The 27,880-nt window shown below is 37.4% G+C and overlaps 1 protein-coding gene across 2 annotated transcripts; it reads left to right on the top strand.

The window, feature by feature from the left end:
* The first annotated feature begins 62 nt into the window (after positions 1–62).
* LOC106142297 (protein tramtrack, beta isoform) lies at positions 63–27,880 on the top strand. Of its 2 annotated transcripts, XM_060953626.1 has the most exons (9): positions 63–201; positions 2,638–2,688; positions 5,507–5,693; positions 7,573–7,704; positions 8,207–8,376; positions 9,341–9,518; positions 10,914–10,983; positions 25,779–25,960; positions 27,264–27,880. In XM_060953626.1, exons 3-9 carry the CDS (start codon positions 5,526–5,528, stop codon positions 27,585–27,587), a joined length of 1,224 nt encoding a protein of 407 aa, XP_060809609.1. In that variant the 5' UTR covers positions 63–201; positions 2,638–2,688; positions 5,507–5,525; the 3' UTR covers positions 27,588–27,880. The 2 variants fall into 2 exon arrangements, with proteins under 2 accessions (XP_060809609.1, XP_060809608.1); XM_060953625.1 differs by lacking the exons at positions 25,779–25,960; positions 27,264–27,880 and adding an exon at positions 13,681–22,154.

Genomic DNA, 27,880 nt, shown 5'->3' with positions numbered 1-27,880 from the left:
GTAAAGCCATATGAAAATTTAAAAAAATATTTTATATACTTCGGTCGGCCTTCCTTCGTACACCGTATTTTTGGCAACACAGGTCGGCGTGGGTTTTAGTGTTATGTGTTAGCGTGGGTTGATTGTTAATTATTTACTTACATACAATTAACAATAAAAAGTGCACTAAAAACGCAATTGCGCAAACTTAGCACAGCATGGGTGAGTTTGAAGATTATAAATTGCATAATAGTGCGTCGCGAAGTTTGCATTTTTATTGATTGATGTCATTTCGTTGGGATGGTCTTGTACATAATTCGATAAAAATAAGTAATATTATTTGTATTTGTGCAGCTGCAAAAGTGAAATTGGATTGTTTTTCAGCTGTTGCGCGGTTATGATGATTAGCAATAGTGTTATGATGTGTTGTGTACAGTGCCTTGAATGACGCGCTTCGGTTGATTTGAAACTACGCGTGAAATTTTGAGATGTGCAGTGGTTTTGCTCACTCGGCTCCTGAATTCGTTTGAAATCAAAAGCTTGATCTGTCTGTGATGTGTTTCAAAACGCATTTGCGAAGCCCTGGCTTAAGCTGAGGTATTTTGCGAATTGTGATTCAATCTATTATTTTCCTTAAATTTTCATCACTCTTATTCATGAATTTCAAAGGGAAATCAGATTATTATGACTGAAATAAGAAGTATGTATGAAAATCTATGTTAAAACTGAAATATATATGTTGAGTGTGTTTGCATTTTGTTGAAGTTTCTTTTACACAAGAAGATAGAGCAATGCCCAGCAGTGAGACAAGGTTTACAAGACAATCTGTTATTGTGATTATAACACCCTTTGTTTGTTACAAATATACATACATATAGATTGGGTATATGCAGCCAACAGTTTTTATGGCTTAATGATGGAATTGATACTCAAATAGTTACAGGTTGCTAGTCCATCACACAAATAAAGAATCCCAAATTTATATGCCTTAACTTTAGTCGCCTTTTACGTCATCCATGAAAAAGATATAAAGGGGTCTTATTTTAAAGTGTCCGGTACCATACAGCACTATGGATTTAACATGTTCAAATATTAATTAAGCTAACTGCACTGCGAATTGTTCCTTAATACATACAAACATATGGTCACGTCTATATCCCTTGCGGGGTAGACTGAGTCAACAGTCTTGAAAAGACTGAATGCCCACATTCAGCTTTTTAGCTTAATGATAGAATTGAGATTCAAATAGTGACAGGTTGCTAACCCATCACCTAAAATAGAATCCCAAGTTTGTAAGCCTATCCCTTAGTCGCCTTTAACAACATCCATGGGAAAGAGATGGAGTGGTCCTATTCTTTTTTGTATTGGTGCAGGGAACCACACAGCATCGGTTCCTTAATAAGTTGTGTATATGCTATCTTGCCAACATGCTTAAGCATTAAATTTAGCCTTGATTTCTAAATTGTCTGAGAAGCAGTGGTTAACATGGGTGTTTGCGAGTAAACAGTCATGAGTTTGATCCCTAGTTTAGTAGGCACTAGCTTAAACCAAACATATTATTATTAATAGGAAATCCCACAGGATTAGTGTTCTTTTTGGGATGAAAGGTATCCTACGTCTTTTTCAAAAATATGTGTCACAAAAATTTGAAGATTCGTCAAACAGTTTTAGTATTGTTCAATATTTTATGAAGTATTTTCAAGTAGGTAAAACATATAGAGGCGTATAACAAAATATCACTTTTCCAATTGTATTTTAAATGATCAGACATTCTAAATTGAAATAATGGGTGTCTTTTTAATTTTATTTGATTAATTATATTATTTTATTAATTAGCTCATTGAACTCATGATAGCATAGCCTTAGCATTGCTTTGCGAATTATAATTTATTTATCTGTGTAACATAAGGCTGAAGCTGTGCTCTGCAACTTTTTTTAATTTGATTTTAATGTGATCCTTCACAGAAAAGAAAAAAAATCAGAAAAATATGTCTTATATATAAAAAAATTAAGCCATTATAATAAATAATTGCCTCTAACTTCTTTATATATTTAGGCAATAATGCATCATTTTATAAAAATAAGTATTCTTCACTTACTATTAAGGATTTATACCATCTCTTTATCAGATTTCAAAAGCTTGTTGAAGGGACTCAAAGTCCACATTCAGCTTGAATGTCTTAGTAATGGAATATGTTCCCTACATATTATAATTATTTGATGTTGTAGGCACTCATTGCAAGAAATATCATATTGCGTAGTTGTGTAGGGGTAGTGTGCAATGTTGCATACTATTTCATCCCACTAATATTATAAATGCGAAAGTTTGTGAGTATGTCAGGATGTCAGTATGTATGTTTGTTACCCTTTCACGCAAAAACTACTGAACCGATTACGATGAAATTTGGTATGTAGAAAGCTGAAGACCCAGAATAACATATAGGCTTTTTATCCCGGAGTTCCCGGAGGAATGATTCCACGCGTATGAAATAATTCGAACGCGGCGGCTGCGTTGCGTGTGTCGCGATCAAATCTGCATTCGCCTTTACATAAAGCCTCGTCTGTCTGTTTGTAGAAGCTTGTTGATGTATGACAATCTTAATAAATAAAGATAGTAATTTCAAATTAGTACTAATATTTTATGTTTGTGTGTTACAGTAAAAGGTGCGCCTGAGAAACAGAGGAGAATACCATAGTTGTACGAATAAGGTATGTATGTTTGAAATAATATGTACAATATGTCACGTCTATAAATCTTTCGGGTAAACGAAGCCATGATTCTTGAGAAAAGTCGAACGCCGCTGTATGGTTCCACGCATTAAAGAAAAATACCACTCCATATAATTCCTATGGATGACGTAAAAGGTGATTAAGGGATAGGCTTATAAACTTGGGATTCTTCTTGTAGTAGGCAATGGACTATCAACCTGTCACTATTGGAATCTCAAATACATTATAATGCCATACAGCTGAACGTGTCTTGTTAGTCTTCAAAAGTGTAACCTATTAATATTTGGATCCCAATTCCATCATTAAGCTGAGTAGCTGAACATGGCCATTCAGTCTTTTCGGGACTATTGGCTCTGTCTACCCCGTAAGGGATATAGACGTGACTATATGTATGTACAACACAGGATGTTATCCAAAATACGATCATATTTTTACATGCCTAAGCGGCGCGGCCGCTCATGTATTAAATTCAATGTATTAATTCAAATTTATTAAAAACGTATCCATCGGTTTTGTAGGGCACCCGCGGGAAGTCAAATGTGACTGATGATTGACTGACAAAATCGACCGACGCTATTTCTTGTGTTTGCCCCGTAAACACAAGAAATAGCGTCGGTTGATTGTGTGGCGAAGTGTTCGAATGTGCCGTGTGGTTCTCGGCACAAATATAAAAGTATAGGAGTTCTCCATTTGTTTCCCCACGGATGTCGTAAAAGGCGACTAAGGGACAAGCTTTATAAGCTTATCCCTAAGTCGCCTTTTACGACTTTGGATCCTTCATTTAGGCGATGGGGTAGTAACCTGCCACTATTCTTCTGGATTCACAACATTTGACGCCAAATAAATTACTTAAAACTAAGTTAACTGCCGCTTCCAAAGCGTCAGTGCAGACGAAGCGGTAACAAACTGCACTGCAGCATTTTCTTAGTTATATAGTCGTTCGTCGCGAAATAAGTCATCGAAAACACATATAGTATTATTACAAAATTGTGCATATCACAATAACTTCACTGATTTTGATGCCCTACGATCCTGAAAATTCTATTGACATATCCTATACGCATACATATCTACATAAAATCACGCTTTCAGACATACATACATAAAATCAAGCTTTCAGTCATACTTACATACATTACATACATAAATTGAAATGTTCGAAATTGTGGAAGCACTTAAGAGTATGAAAGCGGGAAAGGCTGCTGGGTATGATAGAGTGTCGGTCGAGATGCTTAAAGCAGGAAAAGGCGTAGTAGCTAGTCAGTTGTACTGCCTTTTCAATTTGTGTTGGAGAAGCGGCCGAGTACCAAAAGATTGGTGTAAGGCTGTTATCGTGCCACTTTACAAAGGAAAAGGGTCACAGCTGGACTGCAAAAATTATCGTGGTATAAGCCTGCTTAGCGTCGTCGGCAAATTGTATGCTAAGGTATTGATTAATAGAGTCAGGAATGAAACTGATGACAAAATATGGGATGCTCAAGCGGGATTTCGAAAGGGAATGGGATGTACTGATCAGGTCTTTTCCTTGCGGTGCATAGCCGAAAAGTTTTTGGCCAAGAGTCAAAAAGTCTATTGCACATTCGTAGATCTGGAAAAGGCCTATGACAGAGTTGAGAGGAATGAATTGTGGTCAGCACTTTCTATGCATGGGGTGAGCAGTCTCTTAATACGAGCACTGAAATCCTTATATGAGGATTCGAGTGCTTGTGTCAGGATAAACGGAGCGCACACTGAGTGGTTTAAGATTGAGAAAGGCGTTAGGCAAGGATGTGTTGCGTCACCGTGGCTGTTCAACCTATTTATGGATAGCTGTTTGACAGATTTGCAAGAGTCTAAAAGTGGATTAAGGATGAATGAGTTACTCGTCAAATGTCTGCTCTATGCCGACGATCAAGTTATACTGGCGTCATCAGCGGAGGAGTTACAGGAGATGGTAAACTGTATGCATGAAGCTTTAAAAGAGAAAGGAATGAAAGTGAACGTAAGTAAAACTAAAACACTGGTTTTTGAAATGGAGAAAGAAATGACAGCATGTAATATTTTGATTGGAGGAGAAAAAGTGGAGCAAGTGAAAGAGTTTGTATATCTAGGATCAAAGTTTACATCAGATGGCAAGTATGATAGTGATATTGAAAGGAGAGTGAACGCGGGGAACATGGTGAATGGAGCTTTGCATGCCTTTATGAGCAGTCAGAAACTATCCAAAAAGGCTCGACTGGCTGTGCACAGGGGCGTGTTGGTCCCGACATTAATGTATGGGAGTGAAAGTTGGGTATGGCAAAAGAAGCATGAAAGCAGAATAAATGCAGTGGAAATGAGAGCGTTAAGGAGTATGATGGGTGTGAAATTGAGTGACAGGATAAGGAACAGCGTGATAAGGGAATGTTGTGATGTGAAAGAAGATGTAGTTACAGGAATAGAAAAGGGTATGTTAAGATGGTTCGGTCATGTGGAGAGGATGAATGAAAGCAGGTTGACTAAGCAGATATACAAGGAGAGTGTGGAGGGAAAGGTCGGAGTGGGAAGACCTAGACGAACGTATCTTGATCAAATTAAGGACGTCCTGGTAAAGGGTCAGGTCAAAAGTACCCGAAACCGCCGAGCTTGTATGAAGAGAGTTATGAATGTGGACGAAGCGAAAGAAGTATGCAGAGATCGTGGCAAGTGGAAAGAGGTAGTCTCTGCCTACCCCTCCGGGAAAGAGGCGTGATTTTATGTATGTATGTATTACATACATACATAAAATCACCCATTTTCAGCTGTATAATGATAATTTAAAATTAAATGTTTCCATCAGTTCCAGCCCACTAGCCGTCATGTCGCAGCAATACAGTCTACGTTGGAACAACCACCAGCCAAACTTCATTTCCACGTTCACGACCCTGCTGACCACGCGGACCCTGGTCGATGTGACCCTCGCGGCCGAGGGCAAGCAACTACAGGCGCACAAGATTGTATTGTCAGCTTGTAGCACGTACTTCCAGGTGAGTTTCCGCCACTGAGGTCATGACCCCGTTGACCACTCAGACTCTAGTGGACTGTTGGCTGAGGGCAAGCAACGACAGGCGCACAAGATTGTATTGTCAGCTTGTAGCACGTACTTCCAGGTGAGCTCTCGTTTCCGCCACTGAAGTCATGACCCCGTTGACCACTCAGACTCTAGTGGACTGTTGGCTGAGGGCAAGCAACTACAGGCGCACAAGATTGTATTGTCAGCTTGTAGCACGTACTTCCAGGTGAGTTTCCGCCACTGAGGTCATGACCCCGTTGACCACTCAGACTCTAGTGGACTGCTGGCTGAGGGCAAGCAACTACAGGCGCACAAGATTGTATTGTCAGCTTGTAGCACGTACTTCCAGGTGAGTTTCCGCCACTGAGGTCATGACCCCGTTGACCACTCAGACTCTAGTGGACTGTTGGCTGAGGGCAAGCAACTACAGGCGCACAAGATTGTATTGTCAGCTTGTAGCACGTACTTCCAGGTGAGTTTCCGCCACTGAGGTCATGACCCCGTTGACCACTCAGACTCTAGTGGACTGTTGGCTGAGGGCAAGCAACTACAAGCGCACAAGATTGTATTGTCAGCTTGTAGCACGTACTTTCAGGTGAGCTCTCGTTTCCGCCACTGAGGTCATGACCCCGTGGCGACATCTCTACGCAACTCCTCCAATCACACAACAACTGTCAATAGTCGCGAAGAAATTGACGCGCTCAGCCAATAGCAGCGAAGAATCTAAATCGCGATTTCAAAGATTTAATGGATTGGAGCAATATATACAACCTCCGACTCAACATCGTCGAAACCGCGGTTCCCCAGGCATAACACCTAGCCTGGCGGAAGATCTTCCATTTGGTGGCGGTCGAGCCGAATCATCGCTTCCGCTACAACCCCGTTGACCACTCAGACTCTAGTGGACTGTTGGCTGAAGGCAAGCAACTACAGGCGTTCAAGAACGTGTAGGAAACACTTCCAGGGAGGAAATCGCCAACAGTTATATGACTCAAAGTTCACGTTAAGAAGGATGCCCTAAATAATGAATGTATTAGGTAAGTATATTATTTATATCAGAATCGTCTGATAGTCGCGTTATGATGCGACACCATAACGTTTTAATCTCCGCAGATGTAAATATGTCAAATAAATCTGCAGTCCGAGATAGTCTGCGTAGAAAACTTGTGTGCAATGCAACACAACGACACATTATTCCTATAGTTTCAAGTCAAACCATAGACGTAGAAAAAAAAGCGGACGGAGTGTGGCTTAAATAAAAGTGAAGCATCGTATTGTCGGCGTTGTACGCCTGTGTGAGTGACAGATAACTTGTCATTTCGTTAGATAATGACTGTCACACTATTGGTGAGAGTGTTTGCGTGAGGCGTGTATATAAAAGGTGGCCCTTTTACTATTGGTGTTACATTTTGCCATATAGTAAAACTAGCTGTGCCCGCGATTTTGTTTGCGAGAAATAGTTATTTTGGGCATCAAGGGGAAATTATTCATACTTGAAGGCCTGAAGCCCGGATGCCGAAGCCCGAAGATCTCTCTTTTTTTCACATTTACCATTATTTCTTCGCTCCTAATAGTTGCAGCGTGATGTTGTATACCCTAAAGCCTTCCTTGATAGATTGTATATTCAACACAAAAATAAAATTTTCAATTCGAACCAGTAGGTCCTTAGATTAGCGCGTTCAAACAAACAAACCCTTCAGCTTTATAATATTAGCGTTATCTATATAACGTCCTTTTTTTCTACGTCTATGACTAAAACATAGTTCTTATATTTACGATTTCTTAGACCCGAAAAAAGAAAAATTATACTCTTCTTTTTTAATGCGCTCTCTCAAACACTATTTCTTTTTCAGTCTCTATTTGTTGACAACCCGTCGCGACACCCCATAGTGATCCTGAAGGATGTCACATTTGCAGACCTTCGGACAATGGTCGACTTCATGTACTACGGTGAAGTCAACGTCACCGAGGAACAGTTACCACAGGTGAGATATTTAGAACACACTGTTGCCAGCGATTAAGTAGTGGGCCACTCTATTTATTCTCCACTCTATAGTATTATAAGAAAAAGTTTAATCAAAACCTCTAATAGTAGATTAATGTACTGGGTTAATTTATTATCGAACTAGCTGTACCCGCGATTTCGTCCGCGTGGTATAGTTATTTTGGGCATCATTGAAGCCCTCGAGGATGAATAATTTTCCTCGTTTTTTTTTGCACATTTTCCATTATATCTTCGCTTCTAAAAATTGCAGCGTGATGTTTGTTATATAGCCTATAAAGCCTTCCTCGATAAATGGGTTATTCAACACAAAAATAATTTTTCACCAGTAGTTCTTGAGATTAGCGCGTTCAAACAAACTCTTCAGCTTTATAATATTAGTATAGATTTTTATCAAACTTTTAACAGACTAAATCATTTACAGATATTAAGTTCTCAGTTTTATATGTGATACTCACAATGAAGATTTATAATTGGTATCGCAGGTTCTGGAGACGGCGAAGCTCCTAAAAATCAAAGGTCTCACCGAGATGCCAGACTCCACGTCGCTGACCAGAGCACAGGGATCGTCGTCGGAATTCCAGCCGGGGGACTCAATTGACTCCCAAAGGCGCACACCCTCACCTATTTCCGAGCCAAACAACAAACGCAAGAGGTATCTATTTATTTAGTAATTTATGTTCACAGAACAAGAAACAAAATTACATAGTGAACGGGCCAAGGGTCTTTTAGGTCTTGTCAGAATAAAAACAGAATTTTGCCTGTTCTTATTGTCGTCTTGTCTTAGTGTCGATTGTCCTTTTTTTTCATAAGTCTGTCAGTCGGTTTTGGTCATCTAAATTGTCAAGTCAAAGAGTGTTTGTCCATGGAGGCTGAACGGTCGCTACACATAGGTTCTGCTTATTTCAAAAGAAATCTCTTCCAGCTGACCTTTTACGGCGAGGGAAAACATAGTGAGGAAATCTGCACATTCAGGCAACTGTATGTGTAGAGTATCAAGCCGCCGAGCTTGCATGAAGAGAGTTATGAATGTGGATGAAGCGAAGGAAGTATGCAGAGATCGTGGCAAGTGGAAAGAGGCGGTCTCTGCCTACCCCCCTTCCGAGAAAGAGGCGTGATTTTATGTATGTATGTATGTGTAACCATAATCGATCCAATACGGGTTAGGTTCCCATGCAAAGGTTGCGAAGGTCAGACGGGAGTCGGTTCGTATAAAAACCCTGACTCACCCGATCCAGGATTCATGGTCAAAGGCATACTACAGGGTTGTGACGATGCCACCGGTACTAAAGACAGGAAGAACATACATACATACATATGGTCACGTCTATATCCCTTGTGGGGTAGACAGAGCCAACAGTCTTGAAAAGACTGATAGGCCACGCTCAGCTATTTGGCTTAATGATAGAATTGAGATTCAAAGAGTGACAGGTTGCTAGCCCATCGCCTAAAAAAATAATCCCAATTTTGTAAGCCTATCCCTCAGTCGCCTTTTACGACATCCATAGGAAAGAGATGGAGTGGTCCTATTCTTTTTTGTACTGGTGCCGGGAACCACACAGCACGACAGGAAGAAGAATTAACAATTGGCCTATAAATATTTATTTCTCTTTGTCCAGGCGAAGGAAAAGCTCATCAGGCTCCACTCCCCTGGATATGCTCCCGGAGGATGGCAGGCCTGATGACACACCACAGCTGGACCTTGTGCGAGGGGACACCATCACGCTTAGCAGTCTACCGCAGCAGAGGCAAAGGAGGGACTTTCAAGATGACAGAACTTTGGATAACGCACAACAGGTATTAATAAATTTTGTATATGTGTGTGTAGCTGTGCCGTGTGGTCTCCGGAACTTTTGAATAGGACGATTTCCACCTCTTTCCATGGATGTTGTTTAACATGAGGAAATGGTCACACATTCAAGTTTCCATGCTGCAATGATAGAACATAGTGTCTGTCCGCTACTTCTCTTCCTAGACACATTGTAAAGTCAATCAAGGGAATGGTCAATGAACTTGGGATTCTTCTTTCAGGCGATGGGCCAGCAACCTGTCACTATTTGAATCTTAATTCTGTCTTTAAGTTGAAACATGTCCTTTCAGTCTTTTTAAATGTGTCTGCTCTGTCTACCCCGCAAGGGTTAAAGACGTTATTATATGTATGTATGTTAAGGTACACAGACAGATATCATTTCTTTATCCCGGTGAGAGTAACAGAGCCAAAACTTGACTTAAAAGACTGAGCTGACTGGCTTGGCATAATGATTGCATTAATTTATTTCCAAACCGATGTTCTAACTTTCAAGGCTGTTGGCTCTGTCTACCCCACAAGGGATATAGACGTGACCATATGTATGTATGTTCTAACAGCGAGGAAAACCATTGCCAATAAACCTGCACATTCAGGCAACCGGATGTGTTACCATGATCCAATGTGGCTTTTAGTTCCTCTCCAAGTTAACGGAATTCAGACGGTAGTCGCTCCAAATAATCCACTCCAAGATTTTCTCCCTAATAGTGTTGTTACAGACTGGAACAAGCTTCCTACGAGTATCATAACTGCTCCTTCAGTCAATTGTTTTAGGAATCGGCTAGACAAACTTTAAAAATCTCCAAGCATCAAAATTCACACGCATCAGCTTAATGAGCTGCTAGTGTGTTTAAAGTATATAATAATAAAAAAAAGCGTAGTAATAATAATGTATGTACAGTACAATAATAATACCTTTACTTACCCAATTCAAGATCACGGTTACATCATGGACCCCCTCTCTTACGAAGGGGGTAAGCCATTCTATCAACCCTGGTTCCTTTCCAGAAGTAGATAGATAGATAGATAAAACTCTTTATTGCACCATAAGAGTAAAACATACAAAACAACAAAAAGCAGATATAGATGGTACAAAGGCGGACTTATCGCTAAAGCAATCTCTTCCAATTAACCTTTGGGTGGAAGGAAACCAAACAGGAGAACGGCGTTGGCGCAGAGCAAGATAAATAAATGTTTGAACATAATAAAATACATACAGAATATATATCTATATATATAATTATATAATACATATACGCATAAATACATACAAATACGCATAAATACATAAAGTAGTAAAGACTCTAACCAGAATAACTTCAATGATTGATGTTGAGCGACTCGACTGCCAATATATATATCTTTCTTTTTCTATGTTGTTTCAGACCACAGAACCCCACAATTTGAATGTTGAACCTCTGCCAATGGACAACAACCAGGCCGCACTGCCACAAGGTAAGTTAATAAAAATAAAATAAAATATATATCATTTATACCAGGTTTCAGACCTATGGGTCTAGAAACACAAAAATTACATTACAAATATTCACATTACTGCTTTTACACACATATAAATTTGAACGGATGTACATTTAACACTAATACATTGAATATATAGGAAACTAGCTGTGCCCGCGACTTCGTCCGCGTGGAATAGTTATTTTGGGCAAGATTGAAGCCCTCAGGGATGAATTCTCCCCGGTTTTTTTTACATTTTCCATTATTTCTTCGCTCCTAATAGTTGCAGCGTGATATTTTAAAGCCTATAACCTTCCTCGATAAATGGTCTATTCAACACAAAAAGAATTTTTCAATTCGGACCAGTAGTTCCTGAGACTAGCGCGTTCAAACAAACAAACAAACTCTTCTGCTTTATAATATTAGTATAGATAAGCTGAAAATAATAAAATATTTTCGCTGGTAAATAAAAGATGATGCACGCTCAAAAAAGACTGTCATTTATTGTTTTATGTTCTTATTTTTCTTATTTTAATTTGTCCTTTACAAAGGAGTTCGGAACACTGTAAAGGAGTTCGTAACAGAATACTTTACTAAAGAGTGCCGTGTGGTTCCCGGCACCAATACAAAAAAGAATAGGACCACTCGCATCTCTTTCCCATGGATGTCGTAAGAGGCGACTCAGGGATAGGCTTACAAACTTGGAATTCTTTTTTAGGCGATGGGTTAGCAACCTATCACTATTTGAATCTCAATTCTATCATTAAGCCAAATAGCTGAACGTTGCCATTCAGTCTTTTCAGGACTTTTGGCTCTGTCTACCCCGCAAGGGATATAGACGTGACCTTATATATGTATGTATGTTACTAAAGAGAGGGCACTTTGAGGGCTATCCCTCGGTCGCCTTTTACGACATCCATGGGCATGGGCATAAGCCTATGCTTATTAACTTGGAATTGTTCTTTTAAGCGATTGGCTAGCAACCTGTCATTGATTTAATCTCAATACTATCATTAAGCCTCACAGCTGAACATGGCCTGTGAGTGTTTCAAGTCTGCTGGCTCTGTCCACCCCGCAAGGGATAAAGACGTGATTATTATGCACATACGAGTACATATGTAGGTTACTTTATTTTTTCAAAGTTAACCTCAGGGACTGAATTAAAGATAAGCTTTAGACATAAAGCTTATCACAGACACACATGATAACAGTCATGCTTGTAATTTATCCATTTACCCGCTCGTGGCAGAAATCCTGGTATTAGGTGATATCATATATACATATGATCACGTCTATATCCCACGCGGGGTAGACAGAGCCAACTGGCTTGAAAATAAGCCACGTTCAGCTGTTTGGCTAAATGATAGAATTCCTATCAGTGATGATAACGGGACACAGAAATTTGTGCAATTTGGTTTCGAAAGTGACCACGACTGTAAATAAGCCCCATACATTACGCTATTTTGATCTCTCACTCGACACTTTTCATTCTAGTTTAAAAAATCATAGGACGAGTCTAATCCGGCCATTCATATATATAAAATTCTCATGTCACAATGTTTCTAAATGTATCTAAATCCAAGATATTAATGCCATTCGTTTTAATTTAGTGCCGTGCGGTGTCCGACAGTTTAGAATAGAACCACTCCGTATCTTTCCCACGGATGTCGTAAAAGGCGACTAAAGGATTGGCTTATAAACTGGATTCCTCTTGTAGGCGATTGTCCTGTCACTATTTAAATCTTATTTTCATCATACCGTGTGAACATACATACATATATAGAATCACGTCTTTATCCCTTACAAGAAAGATATAACAATGTACATCTGTTTAAAATACGCAATTATAAATTTAAGATATCGTTCTGTTCATTCGATAATAAACAATTCATTCCGTTCAGTTATAGGTAATAGGGAATATATACATATATATATATATATATATATAAATATATGTGCATATTCCCTTTAACAATCAACACATATATAATAGAGAATATGCATGGTTTCTATTATATGTGTTGATCGTTATGTTTATGTTGTTATATGTGTAATTGCTTTTTATATGCATGCATAAGTGTAGCCCTTTGCATAAGACTCGAAACGATACGAAACACAGAATAATAAGAAAGCCTTAATACTTTTAACTACAAGATTATACCTATGTATTACCGTATATGATTTAAAGATTTAAGCTTTTGGAAGGCAGGTTACATTCAGTTATTCAATACTACCTCTATCATAGTATTCTTAATTCATTCAACTACAAGATCTTAGATGTATAAGATTACACCGTATTAGATGTGAAGACTTAGGCTGAATAGAAATAGATTTATTTTCAAAATAGTAATTGAATGTATAGCTTATTGACGTCAACATAATTTAAGTATGTATTATCATACTTATTTGTATACCGTATAGCGCATAGCGTATATATGTTCTCTAAATGTGTCATTTTAATTTATGTCTGCGCAGTAATGTTATCATTTGATTTAACGTGTTCGTAGTTATATTTTGTTAGTTGCGTATTAATTACCACGTTTACAATATCGAGTATCGGGCCGCACTTTGTTTTTCAGGGAAGGGAGATCAATGAAAAACTGTAGTAATAACAGACAGAATTAGTTAAAAAAAAATGCGTTAGTGTTTTATATCTTGAGAATGTAATACAAATTCATTTATCTCTCTTCCCAGGAGGTCAGTGGAGTATGATGGAGCACACGTACCCGAGGTATAATGCGTGTGTGGGTTCCGGTCTACAGCAAGACTCCGGAATGTATATGAATAACGTTATGGGTGGCCACGTGCCCGGGGACATGAACGCGTACGGCCAATCGCTGGGCGTGCCCGGGCCCTCCCCCGGCCCTAGCTGCGTCCAGGAACAACAACAACAGGCGCAAGGGCAACAGCCTATGGCGCAGAAGCGGAGGCGGACGACCAATCCACAGTCCGAAGAGAAATTCCAACGCGCCTTAGACGCGGTGCGCTTCGGCGGCATCGGCTTCTGCAAAGCCGCGCGCCTCTTCGGCGTCAACAACCGGACGTTGTGGCTCGAGTACAAAAAGAAGGGATACCCTAACAACCGGCCGAGTATACGCAGTCGGATTAAACGCGAGCACGCCACACCGCCGCTGGAGCACAAGGACGACGTTCAACAGCCCGAGCAACAGATGGCGTTACTGTGTCCCCCGCACCCGGTCCCGGTCGGTTTTATCGACAGTCGCCCGTTAGATTTCCCGTTGCAAGGCATGCCCCACAACTCACCCCTGAACATTTTGGGGGTGAACTTCAATTCGATACAATAGAACGCGGCGTGCGGCGGCGTCGGCGACGAGTCGTACTCGTTGTGACCCGAGTGGGGAGGCGAGGTCATTGCCCCCGCCGCCCCGGCCGCCGCCGCAGTCGCGCCACGATACGACATTTACATGCACATGCCGTTGTAACCCCCAAGCCATTGTACGGAGACTGATGTGTGGGAGACGCCAATTGGTCAAGGTAATGCGGTGTTTTACACACTTTTATATTTTAATAGGTGAAGAGCGCTAGAGATATGAGAAATCATAGAGACAACAAGTAAATAGGCGGTTCTAAAATTAAATTTAATCAACCAGTGTTTATTGAAGCATATTGATGTATTTTTTTTTTTGCCTAAAACGCTGTAAATCCAGTGGCCAATTTTGCCCAAAGGATCAAAGGGCGTACATTTAGAACTACTTGAAAATTACTTGCCATACCGGATACCCAGTGTTTTCGACTGCCAAATACTTGAAATATCTTCATTCATTGGCGTTATTTTAAGGTATTTTCCTTGCCTTCCAACCTACAATGCAGTGTGAGTGGAGGACATTTTGTTCCTAATTAATTTCGTCTATCAGACCAGATTTAGTATACTATATTACTGATCTGTGGCCAAAACAGCCTAAGACTATCAATCTAATTCACTGTTTATTTCTCACCGTATTATTAAGGTACCGAAATTGTCCTTGGCGTCTCCCTAAAGTCTTCCACATCCGAGAGATCTCAGTAAATATAAATCATCGATACTGGACTGATGTGCACAAAATAGGATATTAGGACGACGAGAAATGAAATGTGATAGCGAATTTGTATAGTGCGATCTTTCGCGTTAGATTTAAGCTTTTGAATGGCAGGTTACATTCAGTTATTCAAAACTACCTCTATCATAGTATTCTTTCATTTTTTTTTTACAATTTTTTTTTATACTTTATTTAGTGCAGCCACCAAATGATGTACGGTTTATATTTTTGTAGTTTAAAAACAACAAAAGAATGTCAGTATGCGATGGTGGTTTTGTTTTTATAGCGGTGGTGAACACATTGTAAAAATTTTTGGCACAATTCACGTTTTCATCTCTTACGACCGGCCAGATAGTTACAAAACCCGAAAGACACATTTAGAAGGTAGACTGTTAATGGATTAATTCTCTAATTAATACATTTGTCATTTTTATTTAATCGTATTATTTTACCCATATTTCAATCAGGAGTTTCCAAAATCTATTAACCATTTTTCAATCAGGTATTGTCCAAATTATATTACGCATTCTTCAATCAGGAGTTGTCCAAATTATATCACCCATTCTTCAATCAGGCGTTGTCCAAATTATATTACCCATTCTTCAATCAAGAGTTGTCCAAATTATATTACCCATTCTTCAATCAGGAGTTGTCCAAATTATATTACCCATTCTTCAATCAGGCGTTGTCCAAATTATATTACCCATTCTTCAATCAAGAGTTGTCCAAATTATATTACCCATTCTTCAATCAGGAGTTGTCCAAATTATATTACCCATTCTTCAATCAGGAGTTGTCCAAATTATATTACCCATACTTCAATCAGGAGTTGTCCAAATTATATTACCCATTCTTCAATCAGGAGTTGTCCAAATTATATTACCCATACTTCAATCAGAAATCATTGTTTGTTGTTGTCCAGTGTGCAAGTGGCAATCACGTGTCAGATTTTAGGCCGCCTTAAGGCATTCATTTGTCATCCACGGGAGTGAGTAGTTAAATTTGAAAGTGACAGGAACCACACGGTGTTGCGTGAAAATGTCAATCATCTACTAAATTATAATATATCGTATATAATTTCATGAATAATGATAATAATTAGTAACTAATTGAAACGTTTATCTCCGCTATGAAAAACATTTCCATTTCCGTACCTACTTATAAAAATTTTTATACATTTTATATGATCAAATTAGGTAATGAATTTGATATTCAATAGATCGCACAGATTCGCTTGCGGTCATATTTCTCTGTATTTTGTTGAATAAGATGAGCTAAGTTCACTTTTTCTAACTTATGATTTTGATTCATTCTCGGAAAAAAAAAGAACATTCTACATTATTTTTAAATATTTATGAATAAAAAATTTGATTCTTGTTGCCATTCGAGTAAATTAAATCTCGATAAATTTTAGATAGCTGTGTTTTCCAAAGAAAACTTTTAATTAAATCAAAAACTAATAATCAAAAAAGTTTGTAAAAATGTGATGTGGGAATAGTAGAAGAATAGCAATTGGAAAAAAAGAATCATAGGTTAGAAAAACGTAGCCAAATACTATGTATAAATAATGATTTTTCGAGCCAGTCAGTTTATAATAACATACGTAAGGTTATTTAGAGACGAACAAAGCCCAGTCGAGAAATGTGATTGTTTATGCAGTGTAAATATATTTTTTTACTTATGCGTTAATGAATAGGATATATTTTCTAGTGATTACGGCATTTAGTAATATTTAAAAGCGCGGACACATTTGAGCGGAATATTTTTTTTATTGTGACGAAAATTAAATTTTGCGTTAGTGTGACCACAGCTTAATCTGTGCATTTTCGTGATATAGGGTGTTCGTGTTAACTATATGAATGATCTCGGCTCGTGTTATTTTTATTCAATAATGAATACATCACGTGTCAGCTTTATGTATTGATGAATGACTTATCATCACATCTCGCTTTTATTTACAGTATTATTATTAGTTAAAAATAAGGCCTAACTACTAGTATCGTCGGTAGTAAAGACAGCCTAAAAATGTATCCTTGGTTTAGATCTTGCCAATATTTTAATTATTTGCCTAAAGATCAGACTGAAAATGGGGATACAGATACAATGAACACGTTAAACGCTGCGCACGCGCCGGCCGCCTGTATATGATTGCGCTTATTTTTGATACTTTTTATAAATGAAACATCGCATTTATATTTGAAAGTGAATAGTTATAACCACTGTTTTTCTTTTTAGGTTTAAGTCCAAGGGAATTCTCATACAAAATTAACATGCATTTATAGTGTAGAGGTTAGGAAATGATGGACTCCTACGTTCCGATCGACGGACGTCAAAATGTTACAAAATGGCTGATTATCATTATTATTTATTAAAATGACTGCATATTAAAAGACTAGCTGTTTCTCAGGGCTATGCTTCCGCGGGAATATGTGAAAATGCTTGCCCTGTTATTTTTTGTACATACGGCTCAGATGATATCTGGGCCACCTTTCATACACCAATCAAGGCGAGGTGGCACAGCTATCTTTATAGCCTACCGTACGTCAAATAAAAAGAATTTAACCATATTTTATTCGATCGTGAGTTATTTCTGTTTTGTTTATCAAAGTTTCCCCACTTCCATTTCGTTCCTGTTTTAGGAGCAGGCATTTTAAAGTGTTTTAGATTACAACGATATATTTTACACAACTAATGTGCGATCTCTATAATTTTGGACTGATTTTTTTTTTTAATAATTTTTACTGAGAAGCCTACGAGGTCGGAAGTTTGTATATATAATATAATTGTAAATAAGATAGTTTTGAATCTAATTATCGCTATAAGGAGGGAATGATTTGAATTTTATTCGTGTATTTCTATATAGTTTAATTTAAATAATTTAGTGCCATTGTAACACTGCATGTTTTTTTTATTATTATAATTTCTGTATATTGTTTTTATAAAGTTTTGTGGATTTATAGAAAGAATGAATGTTTAACAAAAGTTGTAAAACCTTTAATTTTCTGTCTTTTGGATCTCACTTTTCGGGTTAATTCCCCTAAATTGGCACTAAAAAGTTGTTTTGAAATACAATGAAAACAATTTGTTACTGGGTTTTGAACCAAATATTACTTTGCAATAGCAAAACAAAATAAAACGGTCGAATTGAGAACCTCCTCCTTTTTAAAAGTAGGTTAATAATAATATTTAAAATTTTTAACTAGCTTAAAAACGTGCCTGTTTACTTGCACGTTTTTAAGCGCTTGCGCCACTTAATTTTTGTCTTTGTTCCTTAAAGGTCGTTTCTAAATATGCCAAGTCACCTTCCTAAAGTCAGATCCATGTATTTCATTCTTTTTGTAAATCTCTAGTTATTTTAAGATATCTCTTCACCGCTGTAAGTATTACACAGTATTGCTGGAAGGTAGATAGACCTTAAGCATTATGTTTAATTGTTTACCATTATTTCCAAAAAAATAATTGAATATGAATGCGCCTCACTGGCATGTAGCGACTACGTAATTGAGCCCAAATAATGTGTTGTGAAAGTTGCAATTTTTTCTGAATATTCAGAGCAATAATTTTTACCTCTTCAGGTACTCTTAACAGAGTATTTTTTTAAAGTAAGGCTATTTCTTTAAAGGATTTACAACGTGGCAACGTTTAGTTTAAAAGCATCGGTGGGCGAACCGGTAAGGTGACCGGTTAGAATGCGTGATGCGCAGAAAGGCACAGGTTCAAATCCCACATCGGCGATGTACCATTGACTATTTTCAAAATTGTGTACATTAGTTTGTGTACTAACCGATGCTCTTGCGTTGAGGGAAAACATCGTGAGGATATCTGCACATTCAGGCAACTGGATGTGTTACCATGTACCGAATACGGGTTAGGTTTACCTGCAGAGGCTGCGGAGGGCAGATGGCTTCGTGTAAAAAACTGACTCGTACAATCTAGGATCCATTGTCAAAAGCATACCCTGGGCTCCTCAGAGCGGTGAAGATGCAACCGGGACTAAAGACAGGAGGAGGAAGATAAACAACGTGGCCAAATCATAATTAAACAAGTTGCAAACGAGAAATATTATCAAAGTCTTTTTACCTAATCTAATGAGAATTGATGCCCGTTTATCTCTTTCTGATTGCCATAATTGGAGACAGAGAGAGATGTAAAGCAAATTGATGGTCATTCTGTATTTTTTTATTTCGAGTCAGTTTTCCAAGTATAAACTTCCATGGGCCATTCTGCATCGTATCAAATGTCATATTAGTTACTCCAAAATACCGCTAGAGGGCAGTTTCAGCTGCATGTAGGTATCAACGAGTGACCAATGTTTAAGTTACCGTTAGCAACTAACCGTATACCATTTACCAGTCAACTATATAGTTAGCACCGTACGGATTACTACAGTCATCATTTGCTGATTTTAAATACACATTGATAGTCATTTAATTAGTGGCACAATATTATTAGATGAAAATAAGAACGCTATACGTTTGTTGAACACTTGCTGCTCGCGAGCCGTAATTGTTGTTAGGCGTGTGTGAAGAAACGCGCATGTGACATCATTTTTCGATTTGTATAAGAAGAGATAGCCATCTGATGTTTATTACCTTGTAGGGACAAGACTGATTTCTTTTTAATAGTCTTTGGCAAGTGATATCATACATTGTTTTTTATAATCTTCAAAAATTATGGTCTGTCATTGATAACAAAGAATAAATGTATGTGCAATCTGTTTATGGTCCCAGATGAGTTATAAACACAAAATGGCTATAAAGGCGAATGAGAGCGCAATAGTAGATGACCTTTTCTTACATTTTATTGCTGCGCGGGCGGCCCATATTTGACATAAGTATAATGTACATATTTGTATCTACTTCCATTGGTATTTATTCTGTTTTTGACATTTTTTAAACTACATTTTTTTTTTACAATTTTTTTTTTATGTCAGCCAATACCAATAATATAATTTGAATATTAATTAATACAATTATTGTATCGAATTTTTTGTAGTGGATTATGTAATTTTGAACCATAAATAATTATTGCGGATATATCAATTCCTGTATTAAATGTTTTTATTATTATTATGTAACAATGAATTTATAGTATTTTTATGTAAACAGAATGCCATGCAACATGAAATGATGATAGATGATTGTCTACATTGATAGCGCCGACATGGTTTCAAATGAAACTATGTATGTCATTTAATCATATAAGAAAACCTGCATTTATTACAGTATAAGTAAACAAAATCTAACACTAAAATATATCTAAAATCACAAAGAAAAATTCAACACATTACTAATTGTTCAAATGGGCATCATTATAAATTTCATAATCAATCAAAAATTATTGAAACAATACACTATTGCAAGTATTTTTCTTTTATACTTATATATTTTTTTATTATACTTGGACATTCATTAAATGTTGGCGAAAAATTGAGTAAATTAAGGATCTGTTCATATTGGGCTAAAACTGTCACATGATATCTGTTTTTTTACATTGCACGTTAATTAAGTTGGTCGTATGTAGATAGTTTAAAAGAATCGGACTACAGTTGACTGTTTGGTTTTTATTAATTCTTCGTTTGTGTATACTTACATAGATTGATAATTGTGAGAAACGAAACGTATACCACTTTAAAATCGAAAATTGTGAAATATTTTTTTATACGAAATGTATTTCTTAATGAATCTGTGTATAAAGGTAAAGAAAACGTGAAGTGTTAAATAGGGAAAAATATAATGGCGAATTTCTAATGAATCGGATGTACAGAAATTATTGCCTAATTATGTATAGTGATTTCAAAGAAATGCATACCATTTAATGTTGAGTATTGTACACATCCATGTATCATTTATGTCTCGTATTATACACGTTACTGTTTTTTCCTTGTGTGCGAAAAATTCATCAACTTGCTCTTAGTGTGCTAAGCAAACGTGGCAGCTCGTTATTTTAATTTCCATAAAATTACAACATTTCAAATAAAATGAAGAATTCGAGACATCTCGTTTTTAAAGAGAACTTCAATTATTATCACGAAACTTAAGTGGAAATTACTTTTATGGTTGGCAAAAGGGCAATTTTTATTTTGTAAATTGTGGTCAACCATATTTTCTATGTAATTATAAATGTATTATCTGCGCGGGCGAAGGCTCGGGTAACAGTTAGATCTAAATATATATCGTTAGTCCTTGGACAGAAAGTGTTCTTCTAATTGTAAAGACATGCTGTATAATTAAAAAATAATTGTGAAATTACGTATTTGTACATAAAATTATAAATAATATGAAATACCATTTACCAGTTTCATTCAATTAGTATGTACGATTAAAAATCAACTGAATCATAAATCAATTTGTGTGTACTTATATTTTATATAGATATTTATTTTAAGTCAATTTTAACTGAACAAGCTTCGCCATATCATTGTTAATCATATACCGTGCATTAGTCTATTTTTAGGCTATTAAAAATGTATAAAGATTAAATAGATATTACGTAGCCATTATGTTCAAATAATGATTGGAATGGAATTTATATTTTTACAGTATTGGCATTATAGAAATTTCTAAAAGCGTTATTACAATGAATCGCAAAGGCGTCCATTTGTAAAAGCACTTCTCATAATTTATATGCAAAGACATTATCTTCGAAATCTGTGTGTTAAGGCATTATTTCGAAATCTGTGGGTAAAGACATCGTGTTCAAAGTCTGGGTGTAAAGGGTTAATTTGCATGCGAAAGCTTATAAGGATTTACATAATTCAGCATGTAGAAACCACTTGATTACACTATCTAACTTTGTACAGCCAACAGCAGAGAAACTGATCATGGCTTTGATTTGTATGAAAAGAGGGTCATGTTACTCTGCCTTAAACTGTACATTGTAATGACGTATGTTTTGTCTTTAATGCCGCCTGCTCAGTTTCTGTGTTTGACACCTTTAGTTTAATGTAGACACAGAAAGAGAAAAAAAAACATTTTTTTTAACACTAACGGTGAAATTTATTGAGCGCCTTTTTTATATTGCATAGATCTGTGCTGATTCTATTTGAATCCAAAGTCTTTGTAAGATTCAACCGCTGTGTAAAATATGAGAGTTCGTGCGTAGCACTAAATAATACTATGTTCTACTATACCAAAATAGATAATAAACTTGGTTATTTTGTAGTAAATTGTTTTTACCTTTCTCCTATTTTTTTTTATATTACAATATAAGTACACATGGTGTACATGTTATAGTACACATTACATACATACATAAAATCACGCCTCTTTCCCGGAGGGGTAGGCAGAGACGACTTCTTTCCACTTGCCATGATCTCTGCATACTTCCTTCGCTTCATCCACATTCATAACTCTCTTGCATGCATTGCAAGCTCCGCGGTTACGGGTACTTTTGACCTGACCCTTTACCAGGACGTCCTTAATTTGATCAAGATACGTTCGTCTAGGTTTTCCCACTCCGACCTTTCCCTCCACACTCTCCTTGTATATCTGCTTAGTCAATCTGCTTTCATCCATCCTCTCCACATGACCAAACCATCTTAACATACCCTTACAATGTAAGTAATACACATTACAATGTAAGTACCATTTCGTGTCAGTTCTTTTCTTTGCATATAGTTTTGTATTTCCACTGCTAAACCTTCTAGCTAGTGTTAGTCTCTAATAATTCCTCTGGAGAAGAACCCAGGGTCTCATTAAAACCAAGATCCTGGAGTGTATAGGTCGGGGTTTTTATACGTAATGATTTCCGTTTGATCTCAATCTCACATCCCTGACCCAACCTATATACATACATATAATCACGTCTTTATCACTTACGGATGGACAGAGCCAACAGTCAACGTAAAGACTGAAAGGCCACGTTCAGCTCAATGATAGAATTATGACTCATATAGTGACAGGTGATCCATCTTGCATAAACAAATTACACAGATTGAGTGAGCCTCGAAGTATAAAATATAGTATCGTTGAGGTACGAGTAGTATGTCGTAACACAAGTCTCGAACTTACTTCGAGGCTAACTCAATCTGTGTAATCTGTCCCCTAAATATTAAATAATTCCAAAAATTTTGAGTCTACCTACATGAATGACCTCGTTGACTATTTTTTATGTAAAAGCTAAACTAATATTAGTATGCACAGTGCAAGACTGCATATATGTATATTTTTTTAAAATTAAATGTGAACGCATTCCTAAAATGTGGAGTTATTTTCTTAGGTAACTCAACATACTGAAAGTTGAACAAAAAAGATATTTGAGGGAATCGTCTGCACCTACCTACCATATTTTAAAATATTAATATGTAACACCTACCCTACACCTACTCAAAATATACCTTATGGTTGGTTTAAACCTACCTCATTTTAAAATTGTTGAATTTATTAATCCTACCATCAATTGTTGAACGCTGTTATAGGTATAAGGGTATAACTATTATGGCTGGTTTACACAGTGCGAACTAACATGCGAGTCAACTTCCCTTATAGATGCAGTGCAATGACACATAAGCCTTAACCCTTGCGGGGTAGACAGAGCTAACATACTTGAAAAGACTGAAAAGATGGAATTGAGACTCAAATAGTGACAAGTTGCTAGCTGTTAAAGACGAGATCGGCGAGTAGGACATTTACCATTATACAGTATTATTAATCGTAAAGATTTTTAAGTTTTTAATTTGAACCTAAATAAAAATTTTGTAAGTACATCAATTTATTTAAAATTGCTAAATGATATTGTATTTTTTATTATTTAAATTTCGTATAATTCAATTAACCATAACAAAGTATTCTGTCGTCCACATTCCTATTCCAAGTGTGATTGTGAAGTCGGTGTTATTAAAGAAAATACTGCAGTGCAGTTTTTTACCGCTTCTTAATCATATACATTTTTTGTGTACACATATTCTACCTCTTAAGGGGTCGGAATTATATACTTATATTCCGCTTTGGAAGTTTAGAAGAATAAATATTGAAATGTCCAATAACAATAAAAAAAAAATTGATTTTGACTCAAATCACGTCGACTCGACATCACGACAAATCGCTAACGACTGGGCAGTGACTTGTGTGTGAATTCAGTTAAAGCGAGTCAAGTCTACTGGCATACGAGGCGACAATGCAAGTAGCTGTGTACTGTCAAGACAGTAACTTGCATAGTGTAAACGGGCCATTAGTCTATGTTGCAATCGACGGAATCCCGTCGAAACTCAGTATATAACTCGCCCTACCCTGCATTTATATTTCATTGTGCTTTAACTGCTGTAAGACATTGTTCTCTCTGCTCACAATAGAACGAAAGTCTGCTACGTTAAATAATATTATTATTATTTTAACAGTTTACTTTGTAAAGCAATCTTATATTAATAAATTGCTTAGATCATGGCCCCAGAAAATGTAAGTACATACCTTTTTTATAATAGAACCTTCATGACGTATCTATTTCTCAAAAAAAAAAAAACTATATGCTTGCTGTTCTTTTAATGATGTTTTTTTTTTAATTAAAATTTAAGTTACACTAAAGCAGCAAGCAATGCATTAAATGGGTCTATTCTTGTTTTGAATTAATTCGATTTTTAAAAACTTTTTTTGTGCTATTTGTAGGCAAATTAAATTGGTAACTACGTAATTATGACTTTACATGACACGTAAAGTGGTTGATTTTAATAAAAAAGTGCAATTTTTAGTTTTTTTTTTTATTTCATGTAGGTAGGTGGCACGACACGTGTTTCTTACTTAAATCGTGCGCGACGATGATGTCCTTGTTAACTCGAATCGCAATTTCGAATAATGATTTCGTGAATAAAATATATACAGAACTAATAGACATCGATCAGTTCTAAAATGTGGCCCGAGTTTACAGTATACGTGTCAGCTATTTTCGTCGAGCGCAAAAGCGACCTCTCTTTTTAACGGCGTATTAGCTTATTATCTTGGCACCCTCCGCAGCAATACTTCGAAGCCCGAGGTCCACCTTTCAACTTTATTCCTCACCACGTTGTCTGGTTTTCGGTATCGTCAAAAGCTCGTATTTCATCTTGTTATGAGAATGGTCTCCTATGATAATACTTGCTGCGCCGCTGGGATTCTCTACATACATATAATCACGACTATATCCCTTGCGGGGTAGACAGCCAGTAGTCTTGAAGGCCGCGTTTAGCTGTTAGGCTTTATGATAGAATTGAGATACAAATAGCGGCAGGTTGCTAGCCCATCGCCTAAAAGAAGGACACCAAGTTTATAAACCTATCTCTTAGTCGCCTTTTACGACATCCATGGGAAATAGATGGTGTGGTCCTATTCTTTATTATATTTTTTCCACATTAATATTTATAAAACAGTCATCCAAAAAAAAAATAAGTAGTAATTAATTATCGCCAACAGAGGGTAGATTATTTCTTCGCCGCCTGCGCATTCAATCCGCCGCGCCTCGTGTAATGCAAATATGTGATTGTAGGCTGTGTTCCGAGTTATAAGATTTGCACTTCGATACATACGATCAGTTTTATATTTTATATACTTTGAACGAATTTTCTTCATTCACGCTTTCGGCGAGTTTATTGCACATCTGTGCTCCCAGCAAATGTGATAATATATGTTCCCATTAATTTATATTCTTCCCAAATTTCATTAAAATCGTAATAACGTACAGTTAATTTTATCTGAACGAGTAACAAACTCTCATCTACCCACACATCTTTTGGTATGATTTGCTACATCCTTGATTATTGATTGTTTGACATTTTTTTTTGCACAGACCTATTCAACGAGCAAGCAGGCCTGCGTCTGCGCCGCTCCAAGTACTTCAAACGGCAAAGCAGAGTGCAGCCGGAAGACCGCGAGATACGCAAGCAAATGTCGGAGCCGGTACCTTCTTCAGCGGCCCCACTTCTCCAGAAACATGACTCTTATCCGCAATACGCCCCCAAACATAATGAAGTAAGAGTTAATTTCATATCTATCATACTAATAGTGCCGCGTGGTTCCTGGCACCAATACAAAAAAGAATAGGACCACTCCATCTCTTTCCCATGGATGCCGTAAAAGGCGACTAAGGGATAGGCTTACAAACTTGAGATTCTTTTTTAGGCGATGGGCTAGCAACCTGTCGCTATTTGAATCTCAATTCTATTATTAAGCCAAATAGCTGAACGTGGCCATTCAGTCTTTTCAAGACTGTTGGCTCTGTCTACCCCGCAAGGGATAAAGACGTGACCATATGTATGTATGTATGTCTATACTAATATTATAAAGCTGAAGAGTTTGTTTGTTTGTTTGAACGTGCTAACCTCAGCAACTTCTGGTTCGAATTGTAAAATTATTTTTGCGTTGAATAGACCATTTATCGGGGAAGGCTTTAGGCTATATAACATCACGCTGCAATTACATATAAGAAGCAACGAAATAATGGAATATGTGAAAAAAAAACGGGGAAAATTATTCATCCTAGCTTCAATGATGCCCAAAATAACTATTCCACGCGGAAGTAGTTGCGGGTACAGCTAGTAGAATAATATAGTACAATAGTAATTAATGCTATTAGATTTACCGTGTGGTTAACGGTACTTTAGTGCAGGATCAATTGTATCTCTTTCCTCCTATGGATGTAGTCAAGAGCGACTAAAAGGGCATAGGCATATTCTTCTTGTGCAATTTGAAATTGTGACAGGTTGCTACCCCATCGCGTACAAGAGGAATCCCAAATTTATAAGCCTATCCTTTAGTCGCCTTTTACGACATCCACAAGAAAGATATAGATAGATAGATATTGCTAGGTTTTAGAAATTTAACCGTCTTCAAAAAAGGAGGGATATCGAGTGGATGCGGTTCTCTTTTTATTACAAAAGTTATTATGACCATGGGCCTGGATTGGGTACATACATACATACATATGGTCACGTCTATATCCCTTGCGGGGTAGACAGAGCCAACAGTCTTAAAAATACTGAATGGCCACGTTCAGCTATTTGGCTTCATGATAGAATTGAGATTCAAATAGAGACAGGTTGCTAGCCCATCGCCTAGAAAAGAATCCCAAGTTTGTAAGTCTATCCCTTAGTCACCTTTTACGACAATTGGTCCTGGATTGGGTCCCTTAGGATTGTACACGAATGAACTTACAGGGTTACCTTCTTAAAAGATCATGATTACATAAAAAGTTGCCTTCATAAGCAGGTTTCCTCACGATGTTATCTTTCGCCGATTCTTAGTTATATTTTTGACCACAAGTTTTCAATTACAGGGCCGCCGGTCACGCACGGATGACCAAGAGGTCCACTCCCTCCTGATTAGGACGGTCACCGTAATCGACCGGCAAGCTTCTACGTCAGGTCCGGATACGCCGGACGCGGCCGGACAGACGCAGCGGGTCCGGCACACGCCGGCCGTCCGGTCCGGCCCCCCGCTCTCCTGCAACTTCTGCTGGAACACGGTCGACGAATGCGGCAGAATCCTGCGCAGGAAGACCCAGTACCATTGCCCGGAGTGTCGAACGAACCTTTGCATCGTGCCATGCTTTCACGAGTACCACGACGGCGCCGATACCGACACGGCAAGCGCCAGGTGAATCATACCCTTCTCCGCTTATTAGAGTCGATAAATTTCAAATTTGGAGCGTAAGAGCAATTTCAACGGTATTGCCGACGACGCTTTTGTCGATAAATTTCAAATTTGGAGTGTCTGAGCAATTTAACGGGATTGCCGACGACGCTTTTGTCGATAATTTTCAAATTTGGAGCGTATAAGTAACTTAACGGAATGGTCGACGATGCTTTTGTCGATAAATTTCAAATTTGGAGCGTATGAGCAACTTAACGGAATGGTCGACGATGCTTTTGTCGATAAATTTCAAATTGTTTA

This window comes from Amyelois transitella, chromosome Z, assembly GCF_032362555.1.
Source record: "Amyelois transitella isolate CPQ chromosome Z, ilAmyTran1.1, whole genome shotgun sequence".
NCBI classification, from domain to species: Eukaryota; Metazoa; Arthropoda; class Insecta; order Lepidoptera; family Pyralidae; genus Amyelois; species Amyelois transitella.
The sequence above is the reverse complement of the archived record's forward strand: the minus strand, read 5'-3'. Positions and strand labels throughout refer to the sequence as shown.